Source organism: Trichosurus vulpecula, chromosome 4 (assembly GCF_011100635.1).
Source record: "Trichosurus vulpecula isolate mTriVul1 chromosome 4, mTriVul1.pri, whole genome shotgun sequence".
Lineage (NCBI taxonomy): Eukaryota > Metazoa > Chordata > Mammalia > Diprotodontia > Phalangeridae > Trichosurus > Trichosurus vulpecula.
In genome coordinates, this window is record NC_050576.1 from 95,549,201 (window position 1) to 95,571,552 (window position 22,352).

General features: G+C 34.9%; 1 protein-coding gene across 1 annotated transcript in view; it reads right to left on the reverse strand.

The window, feature by feature from the left end:
• Positions 1 to 22,352, reverse strand: part of LOC118846793 (potassium channel subfamily T member 2) — a 143,009-nt gene that overhangs the window by 53,000 nt on the left and 67,657 nt on the right. The window contains exons 7-11 of the mRNA XM_036755518.1: positions 16,714 to 16,863; positions 15,219 to 15,448; positions 12,017 to 12,230; positions 10,185 to 10,290; positions 4,410 to 4,582 (exon numbers count right to left, since the gene is read on the reverse strand). Of these exons, the coding sequence (XP_036611413.1) occupies positions 4,410 to 4,582; positions 10,185 to 10,290; positions 12,017 to 12,230; positions 15,219 to 15,448; positions 16,714 to 16,863 (873 nt within the window). The remainder of the gene's footprint in view (positions 1 to 4,409; positions 4,583 to 10,184; positions 10,291 to 12,016; positions 12,231 to 15,218; positions 15,449 to 16,713; positions 16,864 to 22,352) is intronic.

Consider the following 22,352-nt stretch of genomic DNA (forward strand, 5'->3'; position numbering starts at 1 on the left):
GGATTATTTATCCTATAGTTTCCTCAGCTGTAAAGCCAAGGGCTATTGGAATACATGATCTCTATAACATCTCTTGAGAACTTTACAAATGTAAATCACATTGATTTGTGCTCATAGATGATCATTATGAATGAGTTACCTCTCTCTCCAATAAATCAGATCCAGTGGTGGTTCTATCTTGAAATACTTTCTTATAATCCTTATTATTATTATTCTTATATAAAAGTGTTAAAACAGATTTAAGATTAATGTACAAAGTTTTGATTATTGTACAAAAACATACAAAGATTGATTATTAGATAAGGATTTTGAAGGGAGGAAAGTGAAGGTAGAAAAGAGATGATGGACCCTAGTGAAGCAGGGAATAGAGGAATCACTCTCTGGTGAGGACAGAGGAATGATGTATAGGGATATATAGAAGGAGAGGTGTGGATGGTTTATATAAAAAAGTTTCAGTTATGGAATGAAAAGGCAGAAGAATCAGAGGTAGTAATGAGATCAAAATATGCCCATTGCTGTCTACAGCTGAGGTAAAGTGAAATTAGAGAGCATAGGAACTGAAAAGGGTGACACAAAGGAGCACAAAGATACTTGAGAGAATGTCTATGTGTAAATTGAAAGCCCTAAGTATAAGAGCCAGGAATAGAGTACAAAAAAGAGCAAGCCAGACATTGTGGCTCATATCTATGAGGGGCGGCTGAAGTTGGCAGATCACTTGAGTTTTGGAGTTCTGAATTTCAGCTGGGCTAAAGATGATCAAATGTCTGCTTTAAGTATAGTCCTAATATGGTTATCTCATGAGAGCACAACTACCTGGCTACCAAAGGAGAGAAAAGCCAAGTTAAAGCTTCCATGCCAATTGTTATTAGGATCAAGGCTCTGAGTGTCCACTGAACTTCTATCCTTTCTATCTTTCCATATCATCCCCTTTCTAGGTACCCTATGATGCACCCAAACTTTACTTTTCTCTTCTATTCCCTTTCACACATTTTTTTTTGTTAGTGGCTGGGATGCCAGAGGGGAAGAGGCCAAAAATGAATAAATATTGCTGGGAAAGCCGGTATCAAGGAGTGGTTAATAGGTGCCTAGACAACTAATTTTAAGTCATCATACTCTATTATCGTCCAGGGAGGCAAGGAAAAGAGCAATTCAACTACAAATCATTCAATCAACATACATATATTGAGGGACTACTATGTGCTAGGCAATGAATTAGGTACCAGGGATATAAGAACAAAATTCTAAAAGTCCCCAGTGACAGGGGGCAGATCACATTCACATAAAAAGCATATTTGGAATATACGTAAGGTAATCACGCATGCGTAGAGAGTGGCCCCAGTACCAGCAAGTACCAGCAAGGTCTATGCAGGAGATAGCACTTGAGGTATGTTGAAGTAAACCTAGGATTCAAAGAGGTAAAAAGGAGCAGGGTGGGTATTAGGAGCATGGGGAACAGCCAATGCAAAGGCAATGAGAAAGAAAATTTAGTGTTGTTCATAACAATAAAAAGGCTATGGAAGGAAGTAACATGTTACAAAGGTAGAAGAAGGGGGCCAGGATGTGAAGAGCCTTAAATTTCAAACAGAATAGTTTATATTTGATCCTATAGGTAATAAGAAAGCACTAGAACTTATCATGAGATGCGGACTTGGATGGGGTAGCAGAGTCCGATCAGCATTTTAGGGAGATCACTTTGGTAGATATGTAGAAGATGGGTCTACAATGGCTATAATTTGCTAAGATGGTTTCCATAGACCAAAAAGAAAAGGAGAGAACAAGTTAAGATCAAGAAATGCAGTGTAATTCCATAAAACAGCATCAAGAGGAAGCAAATGGAGACAAAAGGCTTGAAGCCCAAGATGAAATAGATTAGCAAGATAAGTAGGGTGTGTGTGTGTGTGTGTGTGTGTGTGTGTGTGTGTGTGTATGAGTGTGTGTGTAGATAGATGATAGGTAGGTAGATAGGTAGGTAGGTAGGTAGATAGATAAATAGACAGATAGATAGATAGATAGGTGAATTTATGGAACTACTAGGAAAGAATATTTCTTCCCAGTTCTATGGTCAGTGAATCTAGAGTGAGATGGCCATAGCAAGTTATGGCTATAAAGACCAAGAGTAAGGACTGATTGTTGGAGGACAAGAATAGAAAAATAACTGACAGAAACCCTGGCTGCTCATTTGAGGGTTTAGAAAAAAAAATTCTAGAAAGATGAACCTCCAAACTACTTTGTCAAGTAAATCTACCAGCAGAAATTTATCCCTGGGCTCTACCACTGCTTTGGGATATCATGCCTTCAGCTATTAAATCAAGTAAACAAGCATTTATAAAGCACCTGCTATATGCCAGATACTATGCTAAGCACCTCATTATGGCATAGACCTCTTGTTAGCCATTAATATCTGATGATAACCCTTGGCTTCTCCTTTGAAATCTCATCCCAGAATCCAGGTCACCTCAACATAGAATAGGATACCTTTCAGGGAGAGTGTGTACACTCAAGTGGAATCTGACAGGTGACTAAGGTGCAAAGATGTTTTTCTCTGCTGCACACAATGAACTAACTTTTAACTCTGGGGAATCACATGCCTTAGCAGGCAGAAAGCTTGTGTCCTACAATTAGAAAAGTAGGCATAAAACATCCTGCCACTTATTAGAGGAGAGAAGGAGCAGAAGGACCTGTGGGAGTACTCCTAGAATCCTCTCAGGCTAGATGGAAGTAGGCAGCTTTGCCTGCTGTTCCTCTCCTCTTCCTACAAGTTTCCTATCAGGAGACAATGATCATAGGATAAATGGTTGAGAGTCTGAAGGGCCATCGAGGTCATCTAGTTTAACCCTACCCCACCCCAATTTTACAAATGAGGACCTGAGGCCTAGGAAGGTTAAGTGACTTGCCGAAAGTCCCACAGACACTAAATAACAATCAGAATTTGAACCCACATCCTTTGGTCTTAGCTAGCAAAGTAAAAGTACTTTAAAACCCCAAGAAAGGAATAAAGGTCATGACACCTTAGCGGGTCAAAGTGTTATGGTTCGCACATAAGCTCTTGTCAGTAGATAAATTGTCTTATCCCTTTAAAAATTGTCAATCTAATAATCCTCAAGAAACACAAACATTTTAATGTACAAAGAACAAGAAGGATGTCTTTATGAGAAGTTGAACTTCTGTTATACAGTTTTTTTTTAAAAAGGAAATATGTTATATTTAATGAGGTAGTAATATGATTGAGCAATTTATGTTCTCTAATTCTTTTTGTTTCTTCTCTACTGTTTGAAAAATATTTTAATGATATTATTTTGTTTGTTTCTTTGTCTTGGCTCAAACTATTTCTTATTTGGAGCTTACCTTAAAAATCAAACCCAAACATATTTCTGGTCCTGATTCTCTTTGTTTCATTATTCTTCCTTGGTTCCCAAGACAAACCTAAAGTGTTGCTCCCTGAACAACATAAATCTAAAGCCACTAATTTGACAGTAGTAGAAACCTGGTGCCCTCTGCTGTCCATAAGAAGTCACGCAGACTTGAAGAAGTATGAACTAAACCCCCTACTCGGACTCTCCAAACCCCTCATCAGGAGTTAACCCAGCTAACCTGGTCATATCTGCCACTTTCTACAAAGGGAGGAAACCCTCTGTTTATAGGCAAATCTGGCCTCACGTTGCAGTGATTCTCTTAATCTTGTCTGTGTATACCATCAAAATGGAGAAGGCAGCTTTCAAAACTACTTGGCCAAAGGTATCACTCCTAGAGAGGAAAAACCATTCAACCATCTAATTCTCCAAATTGAGTGGATTTAGGAGTATTCTGAAGGTTATCAAAGAATGAAATGGATTGGAATTTGCACGTGAATCTAAATTGATGTACCATGTAATTCCAGGGAACCATCTAACATTTCTGAATAAACAAATAATAAAAATTAAGGAACTCATATTATGGACTTTATATTTCTTGTTTTATTAACAGTGATTTAATTGTAACTATTTGCTTAAGATGATGCTTCAGAGACTACAGTCTAAAAGAAGAATGGAACTTTATTTTGTGTCTCCACTAATTAATGGTTCTCTAGAAAGAGGACAAAATTTCCAGTTTCTGTGGAGATTTTCTGGACTAGTTGATTAATTTAATGAAAATTACTGTAATTATTTTCTCAGCCATGTGTTTCCTGTTGTTTTGTGTGATGATGGTCATTTGCAAATTGCCCATTAATAAATGTTCTAAGTAATTCATTGATGCTATATACAATATTCTTTCATGTGTAAAGTAGCACAGCATGTACTTCCCAAAGAATCATGTGCCATAATGTTTCTGATTTAAAATAGTTCATGCAAATGATAATAAAATACTAGTAATGCACATAACACAATTTAATAAAATACTTCTGCTGTTAACACATTTTAAAGCATACTTACGGATTATCCAATAGCAAGACTATGGGATTAAGTTCTTTCTTTGGTCTATAATATGCCCTGAGAGGAACAATAAAGTTATACAATCCATTTCCAGCAGTTTCAGCTGCAACAATAATTAGTTTATTTTTGAATCCATAAGCTTTTGCATCCTCATAATAATTATGTTGGCAACTCTAGAAGAAAAGAAACAGACAAAATACAATTTTGAAGTAATACTGGAATTTGGTACAAAAATAATGTAAGAAATAAAATAGAGGCTTTATGCACATAGTCATGGCAAAATATTCTTTAAAACTATCACATTCATGTAAAATACATTATTATTTACTAACAATTAAGATATGCTTTAGTATATTTATGAACAAGTAATCTTAATGAATGTTAGTGAAAGGAAACTTGGGGAAATTCACAGCCTCTGATAAAGGCTTTATTTTGCAAATATATGTATATGGAACTGAGGTGAATTTATAAAAATAAGAGCCATTCCCAATTGATAAATGAATGGTCAAAGGATATGAACAGGCAGCTTTCAGAGGAAGAAATCAAAGTTATCAACAGTCATATAAAAATGCCTTTTCACTAATGGAGAAACGCAAATTAAAGTACCTCACGGGTACCATCTCATACCCATCAGATTGGCCAACATGACAGAAAAAGAAAATGATAAATGATGGAAAGGGTGTGGAAAAAGAGGTACACTAATATGCTGTTGGTGGAATTGTGAACTGGTCCAACAATTCTGGAGAACATTTTGGAACTATGACCAAAGGGCTTTAAAACTCAGAAATGCCTTTTGACCCAGAGATAACCCTACTAGGCCTGGATCCCAAAGAGATCAGAGAAAAGAGAAAAGAACCTATATGTACAAAACTATTTATAGCAGCTCTTTTTGTGGTAGCAAAGAATTGGAAATGGAAAGGATGCCCATTAATTGGGCAATGGCTAAGCAATCTGTGGTATATGGTTGTGATGGAACACAATTGTGTTATAATAAATGATAAGCAGGATGGTTTCAGAAAAACCTGGGAAGATTTATATGAACTGATGCAAAATGAAGTTAGAAGAACCAGAAGAACATTGTACACAGTAATAGCAACATTGTAAGGATGATCAACCATGAAAGACTTAGCTATTCTGATCAATACAAGAAGTCAAGACAATTCCAAAAGACTCATGATGGAAAATGCTATCCATCTCCAAAGAGAGAACCAATGAACTCTGAATGCAGATTGAAGCATGTTGTTTTTCACTGTATTTTTCATGCTGTTTTTTTTCAACATAGCTAATATGAATATATGTTTTGCATGATTTCATATGTATAATCCATATCATATTGCTTGCCTTTTCAATATGTGGGGGAAGGACTTGAGGGACAGAAATGATTTGGAACTCAAAATTTTTAAAATCAACTTTAAAAAAACAAACTACTGAAGTGTTACCACCATTTTTTAAAGATACAGAAACTGAAACACAGAGAAATTAAATGGTTACAAAGCTAAGTTTTGTGTTTCCAAATGCATTGTGCTATTTACCATCCAATGTTAATTATATTGAGAGAAACTTTCCAGAGGTTTACACAAAGGAGAATTAGAAATCTCTTGCTCATGGTGACAGGATTTTATGGAACCCTGAATATATTACGTTCTTTAAAAACTGTGCTATGAATACTATTATGAATAGTGAATTGTGAACAGTGGAGAATATTGAGACAAATTTTTTAATTGTCCAATATTTTTCAGGATTATTTTTAGCCCCATTAATGCAAAACACATGAAAACAAATCTCATCTCTTTTGTATGATTCTGTGAAACTGGATTTTGCTGTCCTTTTAAACATGGATGGACTATAATATCCACTAATATAAACAATGGGCAAAGTATCCAAATCAATAAAATCATAGATCTATGGAATTACTGGGAGACATTATTAATATGTGGTGATTTATGCAAATTCCACTAAGCCCAAATGGAAATTTTCAGTAATATTCTTCCAGATACATCAGCTTATTTGACCTGAATCTTAGTATTTTTTTTTTCACAAAAAGGAAGTGGAATGAATAAAATTATATTTTAAACATATTATCATTATAAAAATGATTTGTTCTTTTTATTTCACTGAAAAAATATATTTTCCTTCAATTATATAAACAATTTCAAATTAATGAAACTTGTAAGTGAGAATTTGTAGTTCTATTTTTAAAGTGTACACCATTAATATCCTGCATCCTATTTTATTCAATATATTAAAATGGATCAATTATCTCCTCAGTGTCGGCACTCCCCTCCAGCCATGCAGATCATAACTCATCCACCCTTAGCTATCATCCAGTGAAACTTTCATCCATGTTCTCTAACAAGGTAGTCACAGCAAATCCCTTCAAAATTGGATAGGGCCCTACTCACTGACTTATCTTGACACTGTCAGGAAACCACTGAACATTCGGGCTGTCCATTGTACATCCTTCATTCTTGCCATATGGATCACTGAAGTTCTTTTTCATTCACAGTTTTTTTTAAATAAAATCCTTTACATATCTTTGCCTGCTCTTGTTTGGAATGAGTTCCTGCTTATTCATGCCCCCTATATGCTCCCTTGCCCTTGGCAATTTTCCCAAGAGTGCTGCTTTCTGTGACTTAGTCATAAAATATATTCCAGAATAAATAGTGCATGTGGAAGTTTATTAATTGTGTTAATATTATAATTAAGTCATATATCTACAGTGTTAGTCCACTAACAGTGAGTTCCTACTACATGCTGAGCACTGTTATGCACTGCATCTGTGTGTTGACACAAATCAATCTCAAATAGCTCTTAAATACACTTATCAAGGCATATTAACATGGTTTACTGGTTTACTGGGATTAAAAACATTTGAAACTTGTTAAAAGGATAATGAAATAAGTTGTTTTTGACAGGCTGAGACAATCTTTAAGAAAATAGTCCCAACTCATTCTGTAGAACACTGACTTCTTTAAAATTAATATTTTAATGAGAGATACTCCTTAAATAACATTTGTAGAAAGACTTTGCCTATTTTCCATTAGTCATTATTTAATAATAATTACTAAGGTTTCCATTCCATGTAAGCAATAATATTTTGTTTAAAGTTATATATCCTCATTTGATTACTGAAATATTTGATCAAAAATTTTTAGTTTGGAAATAAGAAGAATTTCACATTTTAAGAATAATTTTGTGCAATAATCTGTATCTACTATATTCACTGTGGAAATACTCAGAACAAAGATAATACTTACGTTTTAATAAGATTTTGATTTTTAACTAGATGCTACCTTGTTGTTTTCCTAGTTCCTGATGATGCATCTCTAAAAAAACAAGAACAGTTCTTTCCTAAAACTGCCCTATATTCAGATGAGGAGGGAACCTGAAGGATGAATCCAGCCAAAGTGGAATGGTCTCAGTCTATCATTTTCATCCTACTCTATCCTATACCCATGTCTTTGCTGCTCACACAATTCCCTCTATCCAGAAAGTACTTCCTCCTCCCTCTCTCTTGCCATTAACTCACCCCTAGATCCTTCTGTCAATACCCATCCCTTTCTTCAGGGCCTAATTCAGATACCACACCCTCCATGACTCTGGCCTTTCTAGGTGAATTTATCTCTCTTCTCTAATTTCTCATCAGACTCCTTTAAATTTCAAGTTCCTTATGAGCAGAGCTTGAATTGTACATAACTCTGAATTCTCATACCTGATATAATTACTTGAAGTAATGAATTAATACATGATTTATGAGTTCCTCTGCTAAAATATGAAAATTAAATAGTTAATTTAAGTACAACAATAGTTAAAGAACTGGAAAAAAACTAGGCATATTTCTAGACCTGTCTTGTCCACAGCTTTTCGCAAAATGTCTTTGTGCTTAGGAGTTAAACTCACTATGGTTTTAGAGGTAAAGTGTAGACAGGAGGGATCAATTAGAGTAGCTTCTCTGGTATTCTCCTTGGTGGCCTCTGCATTCTAACTCATTTTTTTTCATTTTCCACTACCAAAATTATATTTTGTCAACAACAATATCGCAAAGAAAACATTGGAAGGCTTAGGAATTCAGATCTATACAATCTAATGCAACCTCCTAACAGAGAGGTAATGGACTCAAGGTGAAAAACGAGACAATTAGTTTTAGACACAGGCAATATGGGGATCTTTTTTGCTTAACTATGCATATTTGTTACAAGCGTTTTCATTTTTCTTCCTTCCTTGCTTCCTTCCTTCCTTTTTTCCTTCCTTCCTTCCTTCCTTCCTTAATTCAAGAGAAGTGTGGGAGGGAGTGGGTTTGCAATATGGTAACCAAAAAGAGTGGGTAATTGAAGCATTTGATAAAAATGCACTGAAGAGAAATTGGAACCTGACAAGCAGGGTAACTTTAAAAGTTACATGTTGACTTTATTAAATACTTAAAAGAAAAGGCAAGTCGCATGTAAGAAATCAGTAGTTTCATGTGACAATCCTTTTTTCTGTACTATATTGTATAAAAGAGTGTTAATTATTGTGGTACTTGTTAAAAAAAGAAAAAGAAATTTTATTGTTCAAAGACCATAGGAACTCAATAATTGGTGCTATTTTTCTACTAGAGGAAGCCTAACGACTCTATAGCTCCAACCAAGCACAAGTTCTATTCATTTGAGAATCTAGTAGGAAGAAAGAACAATATTCCTTAGACCCAGATTGGTCTTTTGATCCACTAGCCTCTAGTTCCAACCTAAAGTTGAGAAATATTTTTAATTTCCACAAAGAAGGGGAAAATAAGTATGTTAAACATTTGTGTAGAAACGAGAGTAGAAGGAACTCTAAAGTATAATGTGTATTTTAAATTATGCTATTAAAGTCACTATTCAAGATTAATGCTTCTGAAACTAAAGGTTGAGGAATCATGTGAACTGTTGCTATGAAGGCAGAAATATTGTGAAGGTCTGAATGTCTATTTCCTTTCACAACAAATTGGAAATTTTATGAACTGAGTGACTTGACATATTTCCTCTGCTAGAACATATTTCCTCTGCCCTAGTTTACTGTGACCCTCATGGATGTTAATATGTGTTTCAATGTCAAGGGAAAGAATGGGAAGAGTGCATAATATACTGGAAAGAGCATTGGTCTCAGGAATTGAGAAAGACTTTGGTTTGAGTTCTGGCTCTGATATTAATTATTTCCTGACCTTGGACAAATATCTCTAATCTTCAATTTTCTTATCTGTAAAGTTGAAATGATGATAATATTTGTAATCCCTACCCCAAAAAGTTGCTTTGAGAAAACATTTTATCAACTCTAGTCTGTAAAACAAATTCATGTATACATGTGAGTTAGAGTTAAAAAGCTGCTGACAGGTGTTGGCCAAAGAAAAATTAATTGTAAGCTTGCTATTTGGTGAGAGTAGCAAAAATTTAGGGGATTCCATATAGCATCAAAAAAAAGTTTAAAATAATTCACAAAAATTGATCTAGCATACCTTTAAAATGATGTCCAATGCAATCTCCTCATTCTATAAATTAAGAATCTGAAACAAGCAGGCTAGAATTTGTTTGATTGAAACTCAAACTTTGTCTTTGCTATGCTGTCTCTAATGCAGAGAAAATAACTGATTTTTAAAGTTCAATTGTACTTCACATTCATAGGATTATTTCTTCTTATATGTCTTTCTTAAAAAAAACTGTTTTTTCAAAATGAGCACACACTTAAAATATTCAAACTATAGTTTTGTACAGTAGTTATATCATTGAATACATCAGGTATCCATGAAGAAAAAGCATTTACCTTATCTAGTCTTAGACAGCAAACCGGAATTTTTTCATGAAGGAGATGACAAAATGTGGGAGAACTTCCTATATATGGAGAGTAAGGAGGGTAGCCTTTAGCATACCTGAAAAATAACATGAAATCATTCTCCTGAGTAAGTCATGCAATATTGTGATGGTAAATTAAACCACTTTGATTTTTTCTATTCTATTATAACTAAAGCCTGTAAAGAAACATACTTTTTTGCTTCTTGTCAATGTATTGCTAGGAGGAAATATTTCCAAAGTTACTGAAGTCTTTTGATAATAATAAATATCATTATTCATTTTAGCACCTTTGCAAAGCACTTTAAAAGTCATCTTTAATTTTAGTCCTGAACTGTGATTTCATCAATGCCAGAAACCCTCAGTGTGGAAACATCCTCCACTAATGCAGTTTGGCAGCTCACCTGTGACTTCAAGTCTTAATGAGTTGCCTGGGTCATTAAGAGGTTAATTGACTGACTTGTGGTCATACAGTTAGTGTTTTCCAGAGACATGACTACTACCCATATCTCCTTGACTCCAAGAACAGAAGTCTTGATGCAGTAACCATCATTACTCATTAATCTTCCTCAATAGATAAGATTCATCAGCTAATTATTCATATCAATATTACCAATATGTAATATTCACAGTGAAAATAAGTAGAGGATTATAAGTAAATCTTCTGGGTAAATGTACATATTCACCAGACCTCTCTTTGAGTCAGACTTAAAACTTTATCTGAAGCAAATGTTCTCAATCTGAGGCCTATGAACTTTAAAAAAGATATATTTTTGATGACTGTTTAAATATCATTTGTAATGATATTATAATCCTGTGTATTTTACTTTACATATGTGATATTATTCTGATAAGGAATTTACCAGCTTTACTAGATTGTCAAAGGGGTCCGTGACACAAAATTGACTTGTCAGTACTTTGGAAGGCAGCATGATTTCTCTCTAGAACTTGTTACCATGTTGCTTACCTAGATGATCATGAAATGCATAATAAAAGCTTCTTAAATAATAACACTGAGAGGCTTGTTTATAGGAGTGTACTGAAAATGGCTAGAGAAGTAATCTCATGAAAGTAATAATAAAACTTCTCTGCAGATCTATTCTTCTCCTTCTTTGTCATGAGCTGAGCCCACCTTAACTATCCACAGGTCTGACTTTGAAAGTCCTTCACTAGCCAAGAAGACATATTGCACAGTTTGACAAGTCTAGAAGGAAATTTCACGGGACTAAAATGGCAGGTGAGATTGCAATCACAGATATCTTAATCTTAGGTTCAATTAAGCAAAGCATGTTGTTGAGAAATAGGGAGGTAAGGATCCTGCTTCCTGTGTGCTGGTCAGATAAAACTTGGAGTACTACAGATTTCAGAGTTACATTTTAGGAAAAGAATGATAAGCTAAAGAACAGCCAAAAGTGGATGAACAGATGGAAAAGGGCTTTGAGATCATGTTGTAAGAGGATAAGCTTAAGGGATTATCTTTTTTATTAATCAAAATACGTTCAGAAGCAAATATTAGCCTATAGTTCCTATGAAGTCACTATCTCTGCTGCTTCCTGAAAAGCTGCAGGCTAAGTTCATTTTTCCTCTAGCATGAAATTCTAAAGTGGAAAGAATGACTCAAGTTTATGTGGGAGATCAAGGAAGGAAAGAGCCAGTTTTGCAAGCAATGGGGACATTATATATACCCATAACCAATGAAAAAAAAATCTAGTGAAGATTAATTAAGGTATCTCCAAGGGGATATTTCCTCACACTTTCCCCATATAAAATGTTTACACCTGTTACCCCTTGAAGAATTATACATACTCTAAATTAGTAGAAATGTCTTCATCTGGTGTTGTTTCATCTTCAGATTGATCACTTAGAAGGTCGCATGTTTGAATTGATGATGTGTCTGCAACCTCCAAAACAGGAGCTATACTAGGTCTCCTGGTTTCTTTGCTCCCCTCTGGAGGAAGAGCCAAGTTAGGGCCACTTGCCGATCTACAGCTTGTATCTTGTAAGTCAATAGCCACAGTGCCTGAATCATGAAATGAAAAAATCCACAACTCAATGGTCAACATGTTACCAAATTTAAAGTTAATGTTCGATATGGGGTGAAAAGCTATTAGTAATACACAAGTCTGTATTTTAATTATCTCAAAATACTTGGTTATTTTGAGATTTTTTTCTTTCAATGTGTGCTTTTGAGAATCTTTTATGTTAAGCATGTCTTTTGAGTGTAGAAAATAAATACTTGCCCCATATCTGATTTACAATGGATGGTAAATATTTTTCTACTCCCTCCTTTGGAAGAGACCTTAAACATGATGCAAAATGTAAGCTTTAATCATCTTCCCCCAAGGTATCATGGTAGGGAGCACAAAGAGACAAAGAGAAGAAATTAGAAGAAAACCTTTCTCATAAGACACTGTCTCCATGAGGTTGGGAAACCAGGTTAATACACCAGATCTCTTTGCTCCCTCTAGTAGTTCTAATGTTATATTTATTTCATATTATTCTTCTTTGCACATTATCCATTCCAATTAAACAAACCTACTGGCTATTCCACATGCAGTATACCTATTTCCCTTCTCTGCATCATTTTAATAGTGGTCTTTCATGCCTGGAATTCACTCTCCCCACCTCTGCCTCTTAAAATTCCTATCTTCATTCAAGTATCACCTCCCACACAAAGCCTTTCTTGAATCACCTAGTTGTTAGTGTTCTCTCCTTGAAATAAATGTGTATAACTTAGTATATACTTTGTAGTTCCTTATCTTTTGACTTACCAATCCTCTGCACCAGAAAAATGTAAGCTCAATAATTAAGATTCCTATTCATTTTTAAATATAATCCCCAGGGTCTGCCACAGTTCCTTGTACAGAATAGGCCCTGTTTGTTGAATTGAGTTGAATCGCATGCCGGGAATGGCCATCACCACATCTGTTATATATAGATATACATAGGTAAATATATATAGATAGGAGGCATCTAGGAGACTAGTGGATAGAGTGCAGGGCCCAGAGCCAGAAGACCTGAATTCAAATTTGACCTCAGATACTTACTAGGTGTGTGATCCTGGGCAAGTCATTTAACCTTTGTTTGCCTTAATCTACCAGAGAAGGAAATGGCAAACCACTCCAGTATCCTTGCCAAGAAAACAGTATGGACAGTATGGTCCATGAGGTCATGAAGAGTCAAACACGGCTGAATGACTGAACAATAGTTATATATCAACATATCAGTATGGATATTGATAGATATAAACAGATATAGATACAAGTCAGCTTATGTGAGGTTGTCAAAAAATGAATACAACACAATTAAAACTTGTGTTCAGTCAAGTAGCTTCTACTGGCTATACGACAATAGTGTATAGAAATTTACTTGCTTTTTAAAGGGTTATTTTGACATCCCGTGGAAACACAGTCTCAAACATATGAAAATACCAGACTACAGTAGGATTAGTTTGTGTCTAAATTTCACTTTGGTTCACACCCTCTCTAAGCATAGAGCAGTGGTCAAGTAGTTTAATCTGTAAAGTCTTTTTTTTCCATTTATTTTTGTCTACTATATTATGTAATGATGCTGCTTACATTTTTTATAAGTGGAGTGATTTAACTGAGAAAACTAAGTGAGAATGTTAATTTGTAACAGCATGTTTTCTAATGAATGATACAAAGGACTGACAATGCAACTGAAAAGATACAATGTAATGTTTTTTTTTTAAATGGCAAGTTTTTAAAAAGTCGATTTGGAATGATTTTTACAAGCAAAGTTTGAAAGAAGACAATTAAGAAATCATAGATTTGAAAGCTAAAAGAGAGCTTCAAAAAGAAAGTCCAACCCCTCGTTTTATAGACAATAAAACTAGTTTCAGAAAAATCTAAGCAATATGTTATGAGGAGGAAGTCAGCATGCCACAGTTATGAGGAGGAAGTCAGCATGCCACAGGTTTAAAGAAGCTGAGAGACTCTTACACATTCTATGCCCTCTAAGATATAGTCTATATATCTTGATTTTTACAATAGGTGCATTCCTGCACATCTTGTGTACAGACAGACAGATAGGTAGATAGATAGATGGATAGATGTATATATGTGGGGTATACTTGCATACATATACATGTATATTCTTTTATAAACAATAATTTACTTCCACATGGATTACTCACAAGTCAAAAGACTTTCACTAAGAATTTTTACATATTCAAAGAGAAAAATAAAACTGTCCCTCTCTTACAAGACCTTATAATCTTTTGGGAAGTGGTGGGGTGAGGACAATGTTTTTTGAATACAAGAGAGTATTCTTTTTGCAAAATAAATACTTCAGAATTACTATTTCATGCAAAACTATACTTTATCATTTTGAGTGTGATGAGTTTGAAGCACCTATCTTATGTCTATCAAATCAAATTGAGGAAGGAAAGAGAATGCATATTTATGTAGCACATGCCGTACACTGTGCTAAGTACATTTATTTCACAAATATTATCTCATTGGATCCTCACAACAATCCAACAAGGTAGGTGCAATTATTATTATTCCTATTTTACAGGTGGGGAAACTGAGGCAAGCAGAATGTAAGTGATTTGCTACAGAGTCACACAGCTAGTAAGCATCTGAAGCCAAATTTGAACTCAGGTCTTCTTGACTCCATACCCAGTACTCTGTACATGAAGCCATGAGCAGTTCCTCTGACTGTCAAGTCAAAACGAATTGTGTTATGATGCTCAACATATGATACACTCTACACTGCATTGCTAGTGTTAAAAAGGTAGAAATGTTAGGGTTGATATTCTTAAAGCTTTGCTATCTTAGTTTAAGAGAACACATTCTCGTATTTCATAAACATATTTTTATTATCGATCTACAAAAAATCATTAAGAAATTTTTTTTCAGATAACTCCCCAGAAGTTTGACTTTATCACATGTATCTAATTCATTCAGTGCTTAACAAAGTCCTCTTACTAAATTTTCAGTACTTAATGAATGCATATTGAAGGAAATATTTCTTGCAAACTTACCCATACTGGCAATTATACTATGTACTGGTAATCTGGAAGGTCCATGATAAAATGATCTTGATGCATTGTTTCGTCTTAGCTGGTCTTGATTCTTAAATGCTGAATTTTCTTCTTTGGTGATATTAATGTAAAAGCATGTGTCTGTAGCATTCATAATGTAACGTGGACCTGGATTTAGCAAAATGTTTTTATTATCTTCCCTCCTAACACCAATCAAACAGACGCCAAACCTTAATTTAAAAAAAGGAAAATATAATGTAACAATTATAATTTAACAGAGACAAATATTAATTTGCAGAAGACATTCATATTTACAGAGTCACACAGACTCACAGAATTTCAATATCATAAGGGAAAGGGGGGAATCATCTAGACCATTTTACAAATGAGCAAACTGATGCTCAAAGGATAGGAATATCCCAGATCACACAGGGAGTAGCGAATGGCAAAGAAGGGACTAAAGCTCAGTTCTCCTGATTCCTTGACCAATAGTCTTTCTGCTTTACTCTACTTATCATCATTATTATAAATAATAACTGCCTATAAGTTTTCTTCTACAATGGTTTGATTTAGATATGCAGAATTATTGTCTATAACCATAAAGTATTATATTATATGTACATATATAATATACTATATTTGTATTATATATAGTACATGTATGTCTATAAACATTATATATGTATATATATACATACAATCATGGATATCATATTGTGTTCTAGATTGTGTTCACACTGCAATTTTAGACCTTTGAAAATGAAGTTAATTTTTCCCCTAATGAAATAATTTTGTCTATTTTTTTTAATTCTGAGAAAAATGCCTAAGTAATACTTGACTCACAAAGGCCTTTGAAAATTCAAAATAGTGAAAGCATTTTTTATTGGGTCCCATGGGAAACTGTATATTTATACTCATTACTAGGGCTATATTAGATTTAAAAAGTAAATCCTAACTTACTAAATATATTAAGAAATATGTTCATAACTGCTTTTACTTTTAGGCAGTTGTGACAGTTTTAATTGACAGAAAAGAATTTCCTTCCACAGAAGGTCATTTTCTGGTTCTCTGATTAAAAGGCAGAAAGAAAGAATCAGGATTGGGAGGGATGATGTCCCAAATTATAATATTTGGCCACAAGAAATCTGTCAATATTCAAGATGGTTTTTTCCATTCTCATCTGCAAACTCCCTTAAGAGATTAGATTCAAAAGGACTATTTTCCCTTTATCAGTTTTTAATTGCTGAAATAGGAAAGTATACTTGGTAGTTAAAAATGTAATGCTGCTTTTCTTTAGTCTTTTTTAAGAAGATAGAAACTTTCTCTTGAAAATCTTAAATCTTAACAACAATATAAAAACTCAGAGAATTTGCAGGGATTGCGTGATATTTTTTTTTTCAATGCAGCCCAGAAAACACCAATTTGTAAAGAACTGTAATGTGCAAAAAGTAAGATTCATTTATATTTTCAAAAAACCTTGGCAACAGGAACATACTTTTTGTGTGCATGGAAAGAGGCATATGTGAAACTCTTTCCCTCATATTCAGCAAAAAATGTACTTTCTTCCATGATAATGTGGTACACTTCATTACCAGAGCATCTCCCATACATCTTCTGCCACTGTTCAGGTGACTGCTGGCCCTCTCTGAAATACAGAAACAAAGAATATATACACGTGTTTAGTTTAACCCAGTGCATAAATTCCTTATGGAAACTAAATGTATGGTGACTTATTATGATCCATAAGATCTTATAACTAGTAATTCCAAGAAAGAGGAGATACTATCCAAAGAAATGAGTGTTTGACTAGATGACCTCAAAGGAGCCTTTCCAGCTGTAAATCTGTGTTCCTATGATTCTAAATATCTGGCACATAGCCTCTAAGTAGATCAAAATTGGGAAAAGTGCCTTTTAAGAAATAAACATACCAATTAGTCAATATTATAATTAAGGAAAATAATGCAGTGTACAATGTAATTTTGCATAACCCAAATAAATGAAGTCGTATTTACCTTTCCAGCCACTTCTCCAAATACTTTAAACATTCAATGCTCCAGGCCAAAGTAGGATATTTCCTGATCCCCAAACAAGTCCCAAAGCTTTCTAACCTCACTGCCTTTGCTTACAGTTATTTCCTCAGCCTGAAACGTCCACCTTGCCAATGCTACCTATCCTCAAGTTTTGTCCAATTTCTATACTTCCTTCAAGGTCTCCATAAACCTGCTTCCACTTACCAAACTCAAGGAATAATCCACTTTTAGATTTGGAAAGGAACTCAGAGACCTTCCACTCCAACTCATAAAGGAATCTAGATCATAAAATACTTATAAGTAGTTATCTACTCTCTGCATGAAGACCTCTAATGAGGGGTGATACCCAGCTTTTTGAGTCACACAATTCCTCTTTTTGATGCTTATAATTTTATCTTTCACTGCAATTTCAGATACTACCTTGCATTAGCATTCATTGTGTCAGTATCTCTTGATCCTTATCATACTATAAACTCAGAGAAGGAAGAGACTGTGTATTGTATTCTTTAAACCCTCCACTACCTAGGATATTATCTTGAACAGAGTAGGAGCACAATAAATTGTTCATGACTAAACAGATAATTGTTTGAGCAATTCAATCTAACAAGGAAGTTAAGGGATGTATTGTTTGCATTCACTTTCTTATAACAATTTCTTAAATAGCAGGACATTTGTATAAAATTAATGTTTTCTAGGAAGTTGACAAACCTGCTTAGTTTTTATTTTCTAGTTTTTGTTTCTTGGTTTCATTTACACAAATATGCCTTAGAAAAATGAATCAAAAAAGAAAAAGGAAAAGGAATCATTAGGTCTCCTTTTTTATCAGTGCAAGTATTGTAAAATTTATCAGTACATCAAGGATCTATAATTTTGTCTGTGCAAGAATAGGAAGCCAACATAGAAAACAATATGCCTATAACTTAGGTTTTTGGAATACCACTCTCTCCTGGTTTTCCCCTTATTGATCAGTCCAGTCCTTCTCAATTTCTTTGGCTGGGTTCTCATTCAGTTCATATCCTCTAATTATAGGTATCCAAATGCTTTGGTCCTAGGTCCTCTTCTCTTCTCCCTCTATGTTCATGGATTTAATTACCACCACTATGCTAATGATCTCAAGTCTTCCTATCCTGTCCTAACCTCTCTGCTGGTGTCTAGTCTCATTTATTCGGCCGGCATTCCAGATATCTAAAAATGCATACCCAGTAGACATCTTAAACTCAAGATGAGATGTCCAAAACCAAATTCATCTTTCTTCCTAACAAACTCCCCCAGAGGGCAATACCATGTTCCCTGAGGCTCACAAATCAAGTGTCATTTTTCTTCCTCACTGTCTCTCAGCACTCCCTGCCCTATGTCCAATGTGTTGCTAAGGCTTGTCAATTTTACTTTTGCAGCCTTTTCCAAATATGGGCCCTTTTCTCCTCTGATTCTGACATCATTCTGGTATCAGCCTTCATCATATTATTCTTGGACTATTGCAATAGTCTGCTGTTGGATCTGCTTTGCTTCGACTCTCTCCTAGTCTCCATTCTGCAATCAAAGTGATTTTCCTAAAGTAGGCATGATCATATCTCACCTCTACTCAATAAACTCCAATGGCTCTCTATCGCCTCCTGGATCAAATACAAAATATACAAAATCTTCTCTTTGGCACTGAGAGACCTTTATCACACACACACACACACACACACACACACACAGAGGTACACACACCCCTTTCAAGTCTTCTTATACCTTACTCTCTACCACATTCACTTCAATTCAGTAATACTAACCTCTTTGCTGTTCCTTGAATAAGACACTCCATTTCTTGGATCCAGGCATTTCTCTAGCCATCTCCCATGCCTAGAATTCTATCCTTCCTTAATTCCACATTCTTTGGCTTCCTTCAAGCCCCAATTAAAATCCTACCTTCTACAGGAAGCCTTTCTCAATTCCTCTTAATTCTATTGCCTTCCATCTTAATTATTCCCTATTTGTACTGTACTTGTTATCTCCCCCATTTGATTGTGAGCCCTTTGAGGACAGGAACAGGGACACTTTGCAAATGTTTATTGAATGATTGACCAATAGATAATCTTAGAGAGTTACACGATATTTAGAAAAATTTAACTTGACCATAGTCATATAACTACTAAGCAGGATTGGAATCTAGGTCATCCTGCTCTAAGACAAGCACTCTATTAGAATATATTTGTCATTTTTAGACTTTGTACCTTAAATTAGAAGCTTTTAAAATTTAAAAAAACCCTTATTGTATAACTAATTTGGGCTGGGTTGCTCAGTGGATAGAGCACAAGCCCTGGAGTTAGGAAAACCTGAGTTCAAATCTAGCCTTGGACATTTACTAGCTGTGAGACTCTAGGCAAGTCACTTAACTCTACATGTCTCAACTTCCTCATCTGCAAAATGAGCTGGAGAAAAAAATGACAAACCACTCCAGTATCTTTGCCAAGAAAACCCCAAATGGGGTCCCAAAGAGTTAGAAATAGCTGAAAACAACTTGATTCAAGGACAACAAGAATAGCAACATAACTTATTTGTCAGTTTCTGTTGGACCGCTTTCCTGATCCTCATTCTGTCATGGGGGAGAGATTAAAAAAAATTTTGCTTGTCAGACTTTGATCTATTTATGGAGGTGACATGTATACAGAGAATTAATACTCTCAGATTGCTATATCCTTCCTCTTTGTGATAAAAGTTAGTATCTAAAATTCACAACTATGGAGGCTTCTTTAGCAATCACTATCAGAGTTATTTTCCTGGCTTTGTTCTTATCTCTCTGACCTTGTGGGTAGAGACCTAAGTAGCATTACGAATGGGTGAGAGCTTGTTCTCTTGTACAAGGGTACTTGTGTACAAGGCTGGTACTCTTGTGAAGGAAATTACGAGTCTTCTTTTCTGTTGTTGGGTTTTTTTAAAAATCATGTTTGTATGGGGCAATCAGGTTCATAAAATATTACAAAATAATGTGTATTGCTTATTGATTGATTGATCTATTTCTATAGTTCATCAATTCTGGCTCAGAGACTTAGTATTTGTAAGTAAGCTTACAAAAGTAAGCTTAGCCAAAACTTAATGCTATTTGATTCTACTGATGTTCTTTTTTGTTCTTCGAATGTCCTCTCCTATGTTTCTTCCCCTCTTTCTCTTCCCCAGTGTTTACCTGTCTTGAAAGGGCAGTACAAATACCATCATTTCCAGGGAATCTACTTAAATTTCCTTAGTTTGAAAAAAATAGTTTCCCCCCAGTTCTTACATAGCACTTTTCACCTACCTGTTACTATTTTTTTCTACATTATAGCTACTATGTAAATGCTTTATAGTACTATATATTTTAATTCAAATAAACATTTATTCAGTCCCTGCTCTCTGTTCGACCCTAGATACAAAACTGAAAAAAAAGAGAAAAGGGGGTATATTTGACACTGCTCCTATCACTAAGTATAGTTTACGTACTATGTCAGTCACTCAGCAAGTATTTATTAAGCACTCACTCTGTGCCAGGCACTGTGGTAAGTACTGCCGAAAACACTATCCCTGCTCTCAAGGAACTCATTTTCTAATGATAGAGACAATGTGCAAAGCACACATAAGTTCTGCCAAAACATTTGCGTTAACATACAAAATATAAAGAGTAGAAATGGAAAGTAGTCTCAGAGGAAAGGCAATAGCATTGACAGGGGATGGGGGAATGGGGAATGGGGATGACTGGGAAAGGCCTATTGCATAAGGTAAGATTTGAGCACAGTTCTTGAAGGCATTCGGGGAAGCCATGAGGCAGAAGAGAGAAGGAAGAGCATTCCAGACATGAGGAATAGCCAGCAAAAAGGCATGTGTTCTAGAAATGGAGAGAAGAGTGAATAGGGCACTTTACCTAGATTGTAGGGTACATGTAAGGAAATGAAGTGTAAGAAGACTGGAAAAGTCAGAAGGGATGAGGATGTGAATGGCTCTAAATGTCAAACAGCATATTTCATATTTTCTTTTTGAGGTAATAGGGAGCCAGTGGAGTTTATTGAGTAGGGAGGTGACAGCACCAGATCGGTCCTTTAGGAAAATCATTTTGGCAGTTGAGTAAAGGATAGACTAGAATGGTGAAAGACTAGTGTCAGGGAGAACAAACAGAAAGCTATTTCAATAGGGTAGGCATGAGGTAATAGAAGCCTGAATCAGTGGTGGCTGCATGATTAGAGACAAGTAACTAGAACCTTCCTGGGCCTTACCTGTAAAATGAGAGGATTGGACTAGATGATCTCTAAAGCCCCTTCCAGCTCTAAATCTATGACCTATGATCACAAATGATCTCATGATTACATGTTCATAATCTCTTGCTAGATTATGAACATTTGGAGATCAGAGATTAGCTTTGTATTGCCTTCAGTTTCTAAAATAGTATACTACAAATAAATGTTTTATTTTGTTTTTTTTTTTTAAATCGATAGTAATGACTGAAAGTGTTTTTATGGCAAGGACTGATCCATTTTTGTCTTTGTAACTTCACTGACAAGCATAATGACTCATACATAGTAGATGGCACAGTAGACTGAGTGATGGGCTTGGAGTCAGGAAAACCTGAGCGCAAAGCCAGTCTCAGATGCCTTATTAGCTGTATGACCCCAGCAAGTCATTTAACCTCTATTTGCCTCAATTTCCTTATCTGTAAAATGGCAACAATAATGGTACTACCTCCTATGGTTGTTGTGAGGATCAATTGATATTAATATTCATAAAGTACTTCAAAGCTTCTCAAAAAACTTACATTCTACCCAGAGGACAAAGATTTAAGGACTTTGTCCCTTAAGTTTAATATATATTTACACACACACACACACACACACACACACACATACATATATATATAAAGCACTTCACAAATCTTTCACCACTAAGTAAGTATTTTCACTTTTACTGAGATGAAAGCACACGACAAATTAAAATTTAGAGTACTAAAGAGTATTAAATATGGAATAAATGAAAGGTCATGCAAATTTTGGAGAAAAACAGGAGAAACTGACATTATATGCCCTCGAATCGTCATATGTAAGAAATTTTTTGATTCATATTAACTTAATACATAAAGGGAGATTATAGGATAAGAGCT